Source organism: Oncorhynchus mykiss, chromosome 6, assembly GCF_057628025.1.
Source record: "Oncorhynchus mykiss isolate SJ-2025 chromosome 6, ASM5762802v1, whole genome shotgun sequence".
Lineage (NCBI taxonomy): Eukaryota > Metazoa > Chordata > Actinopteri > Salmoniformes > Salmonidae > Oncorhynchus > Oncorhynchus mykiss.
This window is the reverse complement of record NC_143027.1, coordinates 81426777-81443501: the sequence shown is the minus strand read 5'-3', so window position 1 is coordinate 81443501 and position 16725 is coordinate 81426777. Positions and strand designations below refer to the sequence as shown.

General features: G+C 39.9%; 1 protein-coding gene, 2 long non-coding RNA genes and 1 pseudogene across 4 annotated transcripts; 3 read left to right on the top strand and 1 right to left on the bottom strand.

Moving 5' to 3' along the window:
* LOC110506831 (uncharacterized) lies at positions 1-4659 on the top strand. 2 transcript variants are annotated; one of them, XR_005039827.2, is made up of 4 exons: positions 1-307; positions 666-725; positions 1043-1099; positions 2811-4659. It is a non-coding gene; the product is annotated as an uncharacterized LOC110506831 (long non-coding RNA). The 2 variants fall into 2 exon arrangements; XR_016496898.1 differs by lacking the exon at positions 666-725.
* Positions 1578-1677, top strand: LOC149983122 (U2 spliceosomal RNA; annotated as a pseudogene).
* A 1876-nt stretch (positions 4660-6535) lies between the features above and the next one.
* On the bottom strand, positions 6536-7396 carry LOC149983121 (uncharacterized). Its single transcript, XR_016496897.1, has 2 exons — positions 7319-7396; positions 6536-7162 (listed from the first exon to the last, which is right to left on the bottom strand). It is a non-coding gene; the product is annotated as an uncharacterized LOC149983121 (long non-coding RNA).
* Positions 7389-15124, top strand: LOC149983120 (uncharacterized). The gene is made up of 3 exons (XM_090239050.1): positions 7389-7533; positions 12018-12368; positions 14013-15124. The coding sequence occupies exons 1-3, from the start codon at positions 7500-7502 to the stop codon at positions 14120-14122; spliced, it is 495 nt and encodes a 164-aa protein (XP_090095176.1). The 5' UTR covers positions 7389-7499; the 3' UTR covers positions 14123-15124.
* Positions 15125-16725: the final 1601 nt, after the last annotated feature.

Genomic DNA, 16725 nt, shown 5'->3' with positions numbered 1-16725 from the left:
ACAGTTTTCTTGGATATACTTCGTTGTCGTGTGGGGGAATCTCTATCCATAGAAATACCTGATGATGACCAGTGTCCTGTGTCAAACTTCAGTGTATGTACAGAGAAAATTGGCCAAGTGTTCGAGTATAGCAAGAAGCTGTCAGAGTTGACTGTGGATCCACGTTATCAGGACAGGATCCAGTTGAAGAATGACGCCAACGGCCTTGCTGTTGTAATTTGGAATGTAACCAAAGAAGATGTAAAGCAACACTATTATGTTGACTGCGCTTCTACAATTCTAAAGAGATTTGTAATTCAAATTCCAAGTTAGAAGCCTCCTGTCAATTTTTTAATGCAAAAAAAGTTTGAGTGGAAGTACATGTGACAGTAGAGCAGTTTCTGAAGTTCCACTGTTGCTTAGCTGTACTGAAGGGATTAAACATCAGTTATAATCTGTTATTGCTATTGTAAACATTGCAGCACTATTTAACACAAACTAATGAAGCTTATTTTGCTTATGAAGCATTTTCAGATAGTACAACCTCCACACCAGGAGGTATTGTTGTCCCCTGATCTTTGACTAGGAAGTAGATGATGATAATAATAATAATAATAATTGTTTTTGTAGTACAGAGATATTTGTTATTCAAGCATGACAAGTGTATTTTGCTTATCTATTTTCAGGAAGTATTGAGAGTTCAACCACCACAGCATTCCCCCAACCATCTACAACCACACCAGGGGGTATTATTGTCACCTGATCTTTAACCTGGAAGTACATAGACCAGGGTTTACCAAACTCAAACCGGGGGACCCCAGGTGGTACACATTTGTGATTCCCCCCTCCCCCCCGTAGCACTACACAGCTGATTAAAATAATGAGCTCATCAAACTTTGATTATTTGAATCAGCTGCATAGTGATAAGGCAAAAAAACAAAACGTGTACCCATTGGGGTCCCCAGGACCATTTTTGGGAAATGCTGAGATAACCGTTTTTGTAGTGCAGAAGTATTTGTTATTCAAGCATGACAATTGTATTTAGCTTACAATATATTTTCAGGTAGCACTGAGAGTTCAACCACCACCGCAGCCCCCCAACCATTTTCAACCACACCAGGTATAGTCATCATTTGATCTTTAAATTGAACTAGATTACTGAGCAGATTATGAGCTGTGTAGTGCTGTAATAGCAGAACTGGGTTCAAATAGTATAAAAAAATCTACCAAGCACTTAATGAGTTTGTGTTGCAGTAGAACCAACAGAATTGTATCAAGTGAAAACCCTGTCAATCTGTCATTGAAAGGCCACATTTTAACATCGCAGAGACAGCGATGGTGTGAACTAATGCACAGCAACATTCTAAATAATGGGAGATCTGTTTTATATTTGAAATCAAATGCATTCCAAGTTATTGTTTGGGATCTGTCATGTAGAACTAGAAAGTAAAGTTGTCAAACTCGATGTCATGATCACCTCTGATTAGGAGTTAGAAGTTGGTCGGATCTGGTTTATGTGCCGATATGTTTTGGAATGTGTGTGATTGTATGTATGCACACATCTGGCTCCTCTGGCCATATTTAGTTTGACAGTTAAGATACTTGACTGCCTTTTGGCTAAGATAAAGTGTAGTATCTGTTCCTGTCAGTTTAATATCTGATGCGTCCACTATCTGGGGACCATTAATGAAACGCTGAGACGCGGTAGTCCTGTGTCCTGTTGTGACATAGCTACGTGGCTCTGAGACCACCAACTGCTGGGAACGCACAGCCCGACCGCCGAACCTCCCCACAATTCCTAACAATGCATCTCCCAGTACGCGTCCTCTATTAATTTGAATGTGTAGACAGTTGGAGAAATGGCTTGAATTCAGAAAGTAAACAATCCCAACACTACTCTGCGTACACATTTGGTACTCTGCTAGACCACTGGACTTTTCCTCTTCCACTCTGTGTACCACCACTTTGGTGATGCCTCAGCAGCTCTGAGTCCCCGCTAGCTCACCACACTAAGTTCAGAGTAGTAGCCAGTCGTCCACTCTACAAGCTCTCAGCACTGCAGGATTCCACTATCTCCCATTCCTCTCACACTTCAGGCGACTCCTGAACAACTTTCCAGTGCTGCAGGTGCATTACCTTTGTAAAAGTATAATTTGTATAAGTCAATTTGTCATTCGCTCAAGTTTTGGACCACATGAAAGCTGCTGAGATTGCATTCTTCCCTACAATGATTCAGAGAACGTTAGCAATATAGAACACATGGAAATTGATAATTAAATCTAATTTTGTCAATATATCTGCCCTGATACCTGAATGCATATGCTACTTTGTAAAATATTAATCATATTAGCTTGCTTCAAAGTTTATGTCAACATTTTAACTGGGAGTTAGGCCTTTCTTTTTTTTAATTTCAGGTTTTTCAAAAAGTATTGTAATTGTTTCAATGTTTTATTAATACTTTAGCACACCAGATTCTACTGCTCAATAGGACCTTGAAAAGCAGAATTGGGTGTTTGAGCAGGGCTGTAACTAAAGCCTACATACCCATTAGCTCTTCAGATGGAATGTTAACCACATGTTTTATACAGTACGTTGACTTTGTGGCATTTTTTTCACCATATTGCTTATCTAATACCACAAATATATCAAAGTCAATGTTAGTATTGTGGCAACAATGACTTCCCCGCAGTAGTGCTATCAAGTCATTTTCTGTCATGACAAATCATGACATAACATTGGTTCAATTGTATGGCAATTTGTGTTAATTTATGTTAATGCTAGAACCAGGAAGTAATCGAGTACTATAAGTAATTTTTTTTCTGCCTTTGAAGGTCTACCTGTCGAACATCTTGCTTGGCTGGTACTGGTACCAGTATGCCTAGGCGGCGTAGTACTACACATCAGGAATCGTAAAAAGTTGAATGAAGAACCTCTCTCGGCCGTGCTGTAGATCCCATCATCCACCTATGTTCTAAATCAAAACACGTCAACGGGCCTCCCGGGTGGCGCAGTGGTTAAGGGCGCTGTACTGCAGCGCCAGCTGTGCCATCGGAGACTCTGGGTTCGCGCCCAGGCTCTGTCGTAACCGGCCGCGACTGGGAGGTACGTGGGTGAAGCACAATTGGCCTCTAGCGTCGTCCGGGTTAGGGAGGGCTTGGCCGGTAGGGGTGTCCTTGTCTCATCGCGCACCAGCGACTCCTGTGGCGGGCCGGGCACAGTGTGCGCTAACCAAGGTGCACGGTGTTTCCTCCGACACATTGGTGCGGCTGGCTTCCGGGTTGGATGCGCGCTGTGTTAAGAAGCAGTGCGGCTTGGTTGGGTTGTGTATCGGAGGACGCATGACTTTCAACCTTCGTCTCTCCCGAGCCCGTACGGGAGTTGTAGCGATGAGACAAGATAGTAGCTACTAAAACAATTGGATACCACGAAATTGGGGAGAAAAAGGGGTGAAATGTATCTTTAAAAAAAAAAAAACATGTCAACGGACAGCAGAACAACGAAAATGATGGCTTTGTTATTACTAAGGTTGGCTAGGCACTGTGATTTTGCCCTGTCTGTGGGCTTGCCATGAACATTTCTAATCAATCAAATCAAACTCAGGGGCATGTTGATTGCTGCTTAGCGCCTTTGGAATCTTTTTGAAAGTGCTTTCTAAATGCAATGTCCCATTCACTTCTATTGGGCGTCAGCTAGTGGTGGCTTAAGTTATGTGACGTTTTGAAGTGGCTGTTTTAAAGGGAACTGAACCATTACTGTTTCTCCTGGCCCAAAGACTTGACAGAGTGAGGAGCCTAACAATAAGTTGTTTAAAATCCTAAACTATCACTTTAAACCCTCAGCCTTACTGCACAACTACTGTACTTATGATTTTCTTCAACCTTTATAACGCTTGATCATTGTCAGCATTACATTCTGTGTTCCCTATTCGGGGAGACGTTTATACAGATGTGCACAATTTACTGTACTGTCATTACACTGATACCAAAACCATTATGTTCTATTGTATGATTACACCTCTTATGATGATGGGATCGTTCTAATACGTATTTATGATCCAAGATTTTCTTTAAGGTCAACATAGTTGGATTTTATTTGTATTTTTTACTGAAAGTAATTTGAAAGTAACAAATTGTGCACACTGCTGTTTTTAAATGCACTTTTGTGACAACCTGATGTATGTACAGTTATCTAATGAATATTTTTGCTAATGTAGATGTGAATTGGCCCCTCGTGATATTAAGACTGGTCGATACACAAACATTCCCTTCAGATAAACGTGACTGTTCTTTTTGTAATGATGGTTCCCAAGAAAAATTAGGGATCTTTTTTGCCAACTGTCCAGCCATAATGAAATGCTACATTTGATCAGGTAACAATGTGAATGTCTTTTCAAAGCTTGCTGTCTCATCCTCTATCACAGACCTTTTAGAAGTTCCTGAATGTCCTCTTATTTACTGTACTTTGTTTATGTATAGATGGCAATAATGTTTAGATGATTTAATCTATTTTAGAGGACTCCAAGGAACATTCTGTGCAATGTTTGACTGACTGCTTTTAGTGTCTCAACTGTGTGGTCCACAATGTGTTTTAAAATTATATATTTTGAATTGTCAACCAGTTGTGGAGTGACACAAATGTTTCTAACATTTTGAATAAAATCTTGCTCTTTTCTGATTTGTATCCAAGGTCTATTTGTTATTCACTGCATTCCACTTTTTGTTACATTACAGCCTTATTCTAAAATGGAATATATTTGTTGTTTTCCTCAATCTACACACAATAGCCCATAATAACAAGGATAACATGTTTTTAGAAATTTTATCTAATAAAACATTTAAAACATACCTTATATGATAAGTATTCAGACTCGAAATTAAGCTCCGATGCATCCTGTTTCCATTGATCCTCCTTGATTGTTTCTAAATCTTGATTGGAGTCCACCTGTGGTAAATTCAATTGATTGGACATTATTTGGAAAGCTAAACAAGGTCCCACAGTTGACAGTGCATGTCAGAGGTAAAAAACCAAGCCATGAGATCGAAGGAATTGTCTGTAGAGCTCCGAGACGGGATTGTGTCGAGGCACAGATCTGGGGAAAGGTATTGAAACATTTCTGCAGCATTGAAGTTCCCCAAGAATACAGTGGCCTCCATCATGCTTAAATGGAAGAAGTTTGGAATGACCAAGACTCTTCCAAGAGCTGGCCATCCGGCCAAACTGAGCAATCGGGAGAATGACCTTGGTCAGGGAGATGACCTTGGTCAGGGAGATGACCAAGGTCCTGTTGGTCACTGATGGATCTCTAGAGTTCCTCTGTGGAGATGGGAGAACCTTCTAGAAGGACAACAATCTATGCAGCACTCCACCAATCAGGTCTGTATGGTGGAGTGGCCACACGGAAGCCACTCTTCAGTAAAAGGCACATGACAGCCCACTTGGAGTTTGCCAAAAGGCAGCTAAAGGACTGACCATGAGAAACAAGATTCTCTGGTCTGATGAAACCAAGATTGAACTCTGGCCTGAATGCCAATTGTCACGTCTGGAGGAAAACTGGCACCATTCATACGGTGAAGCATGGTCTGAATAATTATGTAAATGTGATATTTACTACTTCTTTTTTATATATATATATGTGTGCACACGTGCCAAAATGTAAAAAAAAAAAAAATTGCTTTGTAATTAAATAGTATTGTGTGTAGACTGATGAAGAAAAATATAATTTAATCAATTTTAGAATAAGCTGTAACGTAACAATGCGGGGAAAAGTCAAGTGGTCTGAATACATTCCGAATACACTATGTACAGTATAACAGCAGATTAAAAAATATATTTATAGTTGCAGATTTATGGTTAAACCAGTACTGTTTTGTTAATTGGTCCTTGGATGGAATGGTAGATATGACGTAAATGATTTAAGATCAGATGTCTAAAATGATCTTGTTCAATACATTTCTATCTCTAACACCCTGAACATACTGGTCATGCAATCAACACTGGAATAACACAATAAATAAAAAGATGTGAAACCAATCTGGACACATGTAGATCCCATCGTCCACCTACTTAGATGTATGGAGTGGCAGAAGTTTAACCCCGTGTGCGTGTGTCACAGGAGACTTCATAAAACACCAGAAATGTTACTTTTACTCTCAGCATCTTTACATTTTATTCCTGTTTGTCCTCCTATATTCACTCTTGGTCCTCTAGATGACAGGCTTCAACCAAATTGTTCCAGAATCCTCATTTTGTCAGGATCTACAGTGTAAGAGGACAGCTATTTTTTTTTATCTTCATGAAATGCGCAATAAACACCAATACCCGATTTACAGACATAAGTATAAAAAAAAATACATTTCAGAAAGATGATTCAATGTGAAAATTATAATTATTGGGTGCAAATAATTTCTTAGCAGGTCGTCAACAGCAGAAGACACAGAGAGCAGACCCCAGCACAGAGAACATGGGGGCTATGATCAAGGTGATAAACCATGACAACTTCATCCCAACAACAGTAATAGAGAGCTGATCTGGAATGACAGAATGACAGAATGCCTTCTTGGTGTGGGAATATAAAGATTTAATCAGACTTTATTATATTTATCACAATTGAAAAACAATTCTAAACATACTGTATTGAAAACAATCAAGAAATGTATCAAGTGCATGTGAGTACATAACTATTATATTTGTTTCTTCCTACTATGTTTTGGTATAGATTTATAATTTAAATACATATCCTGAATTGACTGAGATTAAACATTGACCAGGTGTATATTTTTAGAACACTCCCAATGCAAAACCACAGTTATGCAGTTATAATGCAGAGTTTACTCACCACCACTGATAAGGGAGAGCTTGGTCCCACTTCCGATCTCAAATATGTTAGCCCTCTGCTCAACACAGTAGTACAGACCCACGTCACTCTCTGAGATGTTCAGTATGCTCAGATTGCTTCGGAACAGGCCTGTGTCATACACTGACTCGGAACGACCATCAAACCTTTTGAGTCTCAGGGGTGTATTTGTCTTTATAGTGATGGCTACTGAAAGAGTGGCATCAGGACGAAGAACAAACCACATGACCTCATACTCCAGGGTAATGTCACAGCCAAGGGTGACTGTGTCCCCTGGTTCTACTAGAATCTCATTTTGACCTGCTCCAAAAGCCTCACAGAACATGGAACCTTTCATAAAAACAAAGACCATATTATTGACTGAGGCTATTTAAATAAAATGTTCATAACACATTTACATTTTTTAAACCAAATTAACAGAGTACTTAAAACTAATGAAATATAAACAATGTATCTCCCAAGTGGATAAAATGCATTTCTACTTACAGCATAGAATTGTTAGAGCTGTTCTCTTGTTCATTGTTTCCTGTCAGTTACTGAAAGAAGGATGTGAATGCCTTTTAGGAAGTGGTTATTGTGCTCCACCACACCCGCAACACACTTTCATTTCATGTTTAAGTCAGAGTTTCTGTAAGTGAGGACTGGGAGGCTGTTCCTGTTACAACGCATGATGAGGACCATGATGATTCTCATCATCAAAAGTGAGTTTTGTCTATGAAAATCAAATAATGAATATATGAGACAAATAGTTTGACCATTTAGAATAAAAGCACTTTATGTACAGTTGAAGACAGAAGTTTACATACACTTAGGTTGGAGTCATTAAAACTCATTTTTCAACCACTCCACAAATTTATTGTTAACAAACTATCGTTTTGGCAAGTCGGTTAGGACAGCTACTTTGTGCATGACAAAGGTAATTTTTCCAACAATTGCTTACAGACAGATTACTTCACTTATAATTGACTGTATCACAATTCCAGTGGGTCAGAAGTTTACATACACTAAGTTGACTGTGCCTTTAAACAGCTTGGAAAATTCCAGAAAATGTCATGGCTTTAGAAGCTTGTGATAGGCTAATTTACATCATTTGAGTCAATTGGAGGTGTACCTGTGGATGTTTTTCAAGGCCTACCTTCAAACTCAGTGCCTCTTTGCCTGATATCATGGGAAAATCACAAGAAATCAGCCAAGACCTCAGAAAAAAATGATAGACCTTTACAAGTCTGGTTCATCCTTGGGAGAAATTTACAAATGCCTGAAGGTACCACGTTCGTCTGTACAAACAATAGTATGCAAGTATAAACACCACGGGAACACGCAGCCGTCATACCGCTCAGGAAGGAGATGCGCTCTGTCTTCTAGAGATGAACGCACTTTAGTGCGAAAAGTGCAAATCGATCCCAGAACAACAGCAAAGGGCCTTGTGAAGATGCTGGAGGAAACAGGTACAAAAGTATCTATATCCACAGTAAAACGAGTCCTATATCGACATAACCTGAAAGGCAGCTCAGCAAGGAAGAAGCCACTGCTCCAAAACTGCCATAAAAAAGCCAGACTACGGTTTGCAACTGCACATGGGGACAAAGATTGTACTTTTTAGAGAAATTACCTCTAGTTTGATGAAACAAAAATAGAACTGTTTGGCCATAATGACCATCGTTATGTTTGGAGGAAAAAGGGGGAGGTTTGCAAGCCGAAGAACACCATCCCAACTGTGAAGCACGGGGGTGGCAGCATCATGTTGTGGGGGTGCTTGCTGCAGGAGGGACTGGTGCTCTTCACAAAATAGGTGGCATCATGAGGAAGGGAAATTATGTGGATATATTGAAGCAACATCTCAAGACATCTGTCAGGAAGTTAAAGCTTGGTCGCAAATGGGTCTTCCAAATGGACAATGACCCCAAGCATACTTCCAAAGTTGTGGCAAAATGGCTTAAGGACAACAAAGTCATGGTATTGGAGTGGCCATCACAAAGCCCTGACATCAATCCTACAGAAAAATTGTGGGCAGAACTGAAAAAGCGTGTGCGAGCAAGGAGGCCTACAAACCTGACTCAGTTACACCAGCTCTGTCAGGAGGAATGGGCCAAAATACACCCAACTTATTGTCGGAAGCTTGTGGAAGGCTACCCAAAACGTTTGACCCAAGTTAAACATTTTAAAGGCAATGCTACCAAATACTAATTGAGTGTATATAAACTTCTGACCCACTGGGAATGTGATGAAAGAAATAAAAGCTGAAATAAATAATACTCTCTACTATTATTCTGACATTTCACATTCTTAAAATAAAGTGGTGATCCTGACTGACCTAAGACAGGGTCTTTTTATTAGGATTAAATGTCAGGAATGGTGAAAAACTGAGTTTAAATCTATTTGGCTAAGGTGTATGTAAATTCCGACTTCAACTCTATTTAGTTCCACCATTTGGAAAAATCTGTAACACTTTACATTACAGTGCCCTTATTACTGTGTAGTTATACCTGTACGTGCAGATGAACAAGTATTGTAATTACTCATTGTTACATTGTACTTACACTAACTTACAGCAGTAACCTACCCTAGGTACAATGTAATGATTGTAATGAGTAATTGCAATACTTAAATTGTACTTACAGGACTAATTACACAGTAATAAGAGCACTGTAATGTAAAGTGTTATCAAAAAATCACACCGTAAATATTTGTTAACAAAGACCTACATACACTACAGAGAGGAAGCTAGCCTAACATGGGGGAATACGATGGAAAACTCTGCTCTCTCTCTCGCTCTCGCTCTCTCTCTCTCTCTCTCTCTCTCTCTCTCTCTCTCTCTCTCTCTCTCTCTCTCTCTATATATATATATTTATATATATATATATATATATATATATATATATATATGCAGGTCTGGAAAAAATTAAGAGACCACTGCAAAATGATCAGTTTCTCTGGTTTTACTATTTATGTGTTTGGGTAAAATGACATTTTTTGTTTTATTCTATAAACTACTTACAACATTTCTCCCAAATTCCAAATCTAAATATTGTCATTTAGTGCATTTATTTGCAGACAATGACAACTTGTCAAAATAACAAAAGATATGCAGTGTTGTCAGACTTTGAATAATGCAAAGAAAATAAGTTCAAATTCATTTTTAAACAACACAACAACACATCTTGGCAGGCCCTCCACCAGTCTTTCACATTGATGTTGGGGGACTTTATGCCAATCCTGGCGCAAATGTTCAAGCAGCTCGGCTTTGTTTGATGGCTTGTGACCATCCATCTCCCTCTGGATCACATTCCAGAGGTTTTCAATGGGGTTCAGGTTTGGAGATTGGGCTGGCCATGACAGGGTCTTGATCTGGTGGTCCTCCATCCACACCTTGATTGACCTGGCAGTGTGGCATGGAGCATTGTCCTACTGGAAAAACCAATCCGCAGAGTTGGGGAACATTGTCAGAGCAGAAGGAAGCAAGTTTTCTTCCAGGACAACCTTGTACGTGGCTTGATGCATGTGTCCTTCACAAAGACAAATCTGTCTGATTCCAGCCTTGCTGAAGCACCCCCAGATCATCACCCATCCTCCACCAAATTTCACAGTGGGTGAGAGACCAAGAGAGTCAAGTGTATCGAGGGTTTTTTCTTTATTTTTTACTATTTTCTACATTGTAATATAATAGTGAAAAATATGAAATAACACATTGAGAATCATTTCGTAACCCAAAAAAGTGTTAAACAAATAAACAAATATTTTATATTTAATATTTTCTTCGAATAGCCACCCTTTGCCTTGATGACAGCTCCACTCTTGGCATTCTCTCAACCAGTTTGAAGAGGTAGTCACCTGGAATGCATTTCATTTAACAGGTGTGCCTTGTTAAAAGTTCATTTGTGGAATTTCTTTCCTTCTTATAGTGCATTTGAGCCAATCAGTTGTGTTGTGACAAGGTAGGGGTGGTATTTAGAAGATAACCCTATTTGGTAAAAGACAAGTCCATATTATGGCAAGAACAGCTCAAATAAGCAAAGTGAAACGACAGTCCATCATTACTTTAAGACATGAAGGTCAGTCAATACAAGAACTTTGAAAGTGCAGTCGCAAAAACCATCAAGCGCTACGATGAAACTGGCTCTCATGAGAACTGCCACAGGAAAGGAAGACCCAGAGTTACCTCTGCTGCAGAGGATAAGTTCATTAGAGTTAACTGCACCTTAGATTGCAGCCCAAATAATTGCTTCACAGAGTTCAACTAACAGACACATCTCAACATCAACTGTTCAGAGGAGACTGCGTGAATCAGGCCTTCATGGTCGAAATTGCTACAAATAAACCACTACTAAAGGACACCAAGAAGAGGCTTGATTGGGCCAAGAAACACAGGTAATGGACATTAGGCCAGTGGAAATCTGTTCTTTGGTCTGATGAGTCCAAAGTTTAGGTTTTTGGTTCCAATCGCCGTGTCTTTGTGAAAAGCAGAGTAGGTGAACGGATGAGCTCAGCGTGTGTGGTTCCCACCATGAAGCATCGAGGAGGAGGTGTGATGGCGTGGGGGTGCTTTGCTGGTGACACTGTCTGTTATTTATTTAGAATTCAATGCAAACTTAACCAGCATGGCTACCACAGCATTCTGCAGCGATATGCCATCCCATCTGGTTTGCGCTTAGTGGAACTATCATTTGTTCTTCAACAGGACAATGACCCAATATACACCTCCAGGCTGTGTAAGGGCTATTTGACCAAGAAGGGGAGGGATGGAGTGCTGCATCGGATGACCTGGCCTCCACAATCACCCGACCTCAACCCAATTGGGATGGTTTGGGATGAGTTGGACCGCAGAGTCAAGGAAAAGCAGCCAACAAGTGCTCAGCATATGTGGGAACTCCTTCAAGACTGTTGGAAAACTCGTGAAGCTGTTTGAGAGAATGCCAAGAGTGTGCAAAGCTGTCAAGGCAAAGAGTCACTACTTTGAAGAATATATTTTGATTTGTTTAACACTTTTTTGGTTACTACATGATTCCATATTTGTTATTTCATAGTTTTGATGTCTTTACTGTTATTCTACAATGTATAAAATAGTATAAAATAAAGAAAAAGTAAAGAGCCACATAAAAATGTTTTCAGTGTTTGGTCAATTATGTAATAACATTCCCTATAAAGCAGACATGTCCCATGCTAACACATGCTCTTCCTTTTCCAGGTGCTTTGATCTGGGTGCTGGCCACAGCTGATGTGACTGTCCAACAGGTGACACTTGGAGGCACCATCAATCTAGAATGTGATATCACGGTGAAATACGACATCATATGGTTTGTCCTGCGTCCCAATACCACACTGTCGCAGGCCACCTTTACCTTTGTAAAACAGGATAAGAATCTAAGATCCACGGCCCAATTTGGCAGCCGCTTTGTGCCTGTATATAACAAAGCTGTGCCAACTGTTGACCTGACCATATTGAACCTAACAGACAGTGACCTGGGCCTGTATTACTGTGGCATGTGGAGAGATAATGTATTTGAGATTGGGAATGGGACTCAGCTCACCTTTACAGGTGAGTAGTTTCCACATCACCATCTGGTTCTTTATCATGTAAAACGTATGAAATGTTAGAATAGTGTTTGTTTTAGTGTGATCTGATAAGAATACCCATGATTATGTGATGTATTTTGTCCAACGTTGTGATTCACAGTAGGGAGCTGGTAAGGACCTACAGTGCCTTCAGAAAGTCTTGCCATAGATTTTCAAGTAGATTTAAGTCAAAACTGTAACTTTGCCACTCAAGAACATGCACTGTCTCCTTGGTAAGAAACTCCCGTGTAGATGTGGCCTTGTCTTTTAGGTTATTGTTCTACTGAAAGGTGATTTAATTTTCCTCTAGGATTTTTCCTGTGCTTAGCTCCATTCTGTTTCTTTTTTATCCTGAATAACTCTCCAATCCTTAACGATTACAAGCATACTCATAACATGATGCAGCCACCATTATGCTTGAACATATGAAGAGTGGTACTCAGTAATGTGTTGTACAGGATTTGCCCCAAACTTAACACTTTGTATTCAGGACAAAAAGTGAATTGCTTTGCCACATTTTTTGCAGTATTACTTTAGTACCTTGTTGAAAACAAGATGCGTGTTTTGGAATATTTTTATTCTGTTCTTTTCTTTTCACTCGGTCAATCAGGTTAATATTGTGAAGTAACTACAATGTTGTTGATCCATCCTCAGTTTTCTCCTTTCACAGCCATGAAACTCTGTAACTGCTTTTAAAGTCACTATTGGCCTCATGGTGAAATCTCTGAGTGGTTTCCTTCCTCTCCAGCAACTGAGTTAGGAGGAATGCCTGTATCTTTATAGTGACTGGGTGTATCGATACATCAACTAAATAGTAATTAATAACTTGACCAGGCTCAAAGAGATATTCAATGTCTGCTTTTTTTATTTATTTTGACCCATCTACCAATAGATTTTCCAATGCCTCAAAGAGGCATTGGAAAACCTCCCTGGTCTTTAAGGTTGAATCTGTGTTTGAAATGTTCTGCTCGACTGAGGAACCTTACAAATAATTGTATGTGTGGGGTACAGAGATGAAGTCATTCAATAACCATGTTAAACAGTACATTTTTAGAAAAAAAACAAAAGGTGCTATCTAGAACTTAAAATGGTTCTTTGGCTGTCCCCACTCTGTGGAAAGGGTTCTACCTAGAACCAAAACGGTTCTCCAATTGGGACAGCCAAATAACCATTTTAGGTTCTAGATAGCACCTTTTGTTTTCTAAGAGTGTATTATTGCACACAGAGTGAGTCCCTGACACTTATTATGTTACTTATTTTGCAAATGTTTACACTCAAACTTATTTAGGCTTTCCATAACAAAGGGGTTGAATACTTATTGACTCAAGACATTTCAGCTTTTCATTTTTAGTTCATTGATAAATATTTTGAAAAACATAAATCCACTTTTACATTATGGGGTATTTGTGTGTAGCTGTAACACAACAAAATGTGGGAAGAGTCAAGGTGTGTGAATACTTTCTGAAGGCATTGTAGATGTTATGGTCCACTATCTGCTGATAAGAGTTCCCATGATTTAGTGATTTGTTTTGTCCAACATGTTGTGATCCACAGTAGGGAGCTGGTAAGGACCTAGATGTTGTGGTCCACTAACTGACTCTGTCTCATACATGGTTTGTGTTTTCAGATCAGGGTTCTACTGTGGTTGGTGTAGATCTACCATGGCTCATCACTCTGATCTTCACCCCCATAATCTCAGTGTTTGGGTCCTTTCTCTGTATCCGATACATGCTTTAAAGGCAGCTGATAAACTGTCCGTCCATCTGTCTGTCTGTTTTTCCACCCAGCTACCTTCTGTATGATCTTTTTCTCCAGAATTTGTTCAGTTTACCACAGCCTGTGCTCTTTAAACTTCAGTGGGAAAAAAAACCCATTTGAATCTGATTCAAATCTGTGGTTGGCGGTATGTGTTACTCTCCTTTACTATATTATGTACTTTACCTGTCAACCAAATGCACGTCCATTGGCCAGGCCCTTTTGACCAGAATCACTAGATACTGTATGCATTAGTTTGCTTACTTTTAGCTGATACACTCCTGCCATCTAGTGGAATATAAATATAATGGTGATTTAAACGAATATTTTACCTTTATTTAACTAGGCAAGTCAGTTAAGAACAAACTCTTATGTTCAATGACAGTGGGTTAACAGTGGGTTAACAGTGGGTTAACTGCCTGTTCAGGGGCGGAACAACAGATTTGTACCTTGGGGATTTGAACTTGCAACCTTCAGGTTACTAGTCCAACGCCCTAACCACTAGGCTACCCTGCCGACCCTGACTGAGGCCGGAGCTTCTTGTGACATTCTGCAGGCCTACCACATATTGTTTCTTATTGTAAGCGCATATCTCCTGTCATAAAAAACAGAACAATTGTAATTGTAATATATCTCTTACAAAAAAATGAGTAATAATGGGTTGACATCATCAATTGAACTGCTTTGTAAAGTTGTATGATTGACCGGTAATGAAATTAGCTTTGATTTTTATTGAATGATCACATTTAAAGTGGACATGAAAGCAACATTTAAAATGAGTAATTGTCTTCATTACAACAACTGAAGCAATGCACTTATTCAATGACACTTATTCAAGTATTCAATGATGGTTGTATTGCTCAATAAAAAACTGTTAATAGCAAAATATGGTTATATTATCTGACAGAAATAGACTAAATATGTAGAAATACTGCATGTATTTGTAATTAAGAATAAAAGGGATAGTTCACCCAAATTACAAAATGACTCATTTATTTCCTTACCCTGAAACAGTCTATGCACAAAGAGAGACTGTAATACACACTTTGGGTTTGTTTCTCTGTCACCAACCGCTAACTTTAGCGTTTGAATTTCTAACCAAAACCAATGGAAGTCAATGTACCTGCCTCTATCATCAACTTCACCTTCACAAAGTAGTCGATTGGGGGTTGGAACAGTTTGGAAATAAACATGTTCAAAGTTCTCTCCTCCCTTTTCTACAAATGTGAGAAAGCTGGAAGTTGAGGATACAAGTTAGACAGCTAACACGGGTTAGCAGATCAAACATCTGCTTTGTTTTTTGGTTAATGGCACCAACTGAAAACGTAACTCATTTCAAATACTAATGGAAATCATTTCAAATACTTTATCAGTGCTTGATTGATCTTGCCTATTGCCATGGAACCAATAGAAAAGACCAAACAGTGCAAACCCCTCCCACCTGGCACTCCAGGCAGGCTTAATCAAATACTCAAATTATTTGAAAGAACCGTCTGTCTATGATCTGAACCCAGGTCTGACTGAAAACACTGAAAAGGTCTAATGGTTTTAGAGTTTATCTCTGTTCCAGGGAGAGATATGATTGGCTTACATAACATCACCAAATCAATGCTCTAATATTTACCTGGTAACACGGTCTACACATATACAGATACAGCATTTGGTTCAAACTTCAGCCCTGCCCCTCACTGGTTCAGCATGTGTGATCTGTGAGACCTCCCTTGTTCAGGACAAGAGTGTCAGGACACTGAACTGACTGTGGCCTGCTCTGGCCTGCTCCTCATCTAAGGCCCAGTGGCTAGGCTGATGTCAGAGGTGGGACTCTGTCTCTGAGCCTTTCCTGTGGGACCAGACTTGTCTGGGTGTGTACGGCTATGCCAGTCCCTCAATGGCAAACTGGCCTGCTAGCTGCCCACACAGCCTGTTGCTAGTATGGGCTATGTGGGGTCACAGTGGACCTCTATGCTGCTTATGAAAAGGGCATTTTATAAACAGCAAGGTCAACAACTTACGCTAACAAGGTTCCTCTTTGACCGAGCCGAAGATGTAGAGAGAGAGAGAGCACACCCCCTTGCTCAAACACCAGTGGTACGCAATGAAAAACTCCACTCACTCTTTTCCGGACTCTTAACAAAGTCCGAAAAGGTTTTCGAATAAGCTACTACTATGCTAGATCTGGACAACAGTGACTTGATCAAAACATGACAAACACAAATATGTTTTGTAAGCTGGTGCTATAGATAGATGGACTCCATGACAGAAAGGAGAAGCAGAGGGTTATTTGTTGCCAGGCCCAGTGGGTCAGGCCAGGGATGTTACACTCTCTGACACAGTGGACCAAGTCACGGGTGTTACACTCTCTGACAAAGTGGACCAGGTCACGGGTGTTACACTCTCTGACACAGTGGACCAGGTCAGAAATGTTACACTCTCTGACACAGTGGACCAGGCCAGGGATGTTACACTCTCTGACACAGTGGGTCAGGCCAGGGATGTTACACTCTCTGACACAGTGGGTCAGGCCAGGGATGTTACACTCTCTGACACAGTGGACCAGGCCAGGGATGTTACACTCTCTGACACAG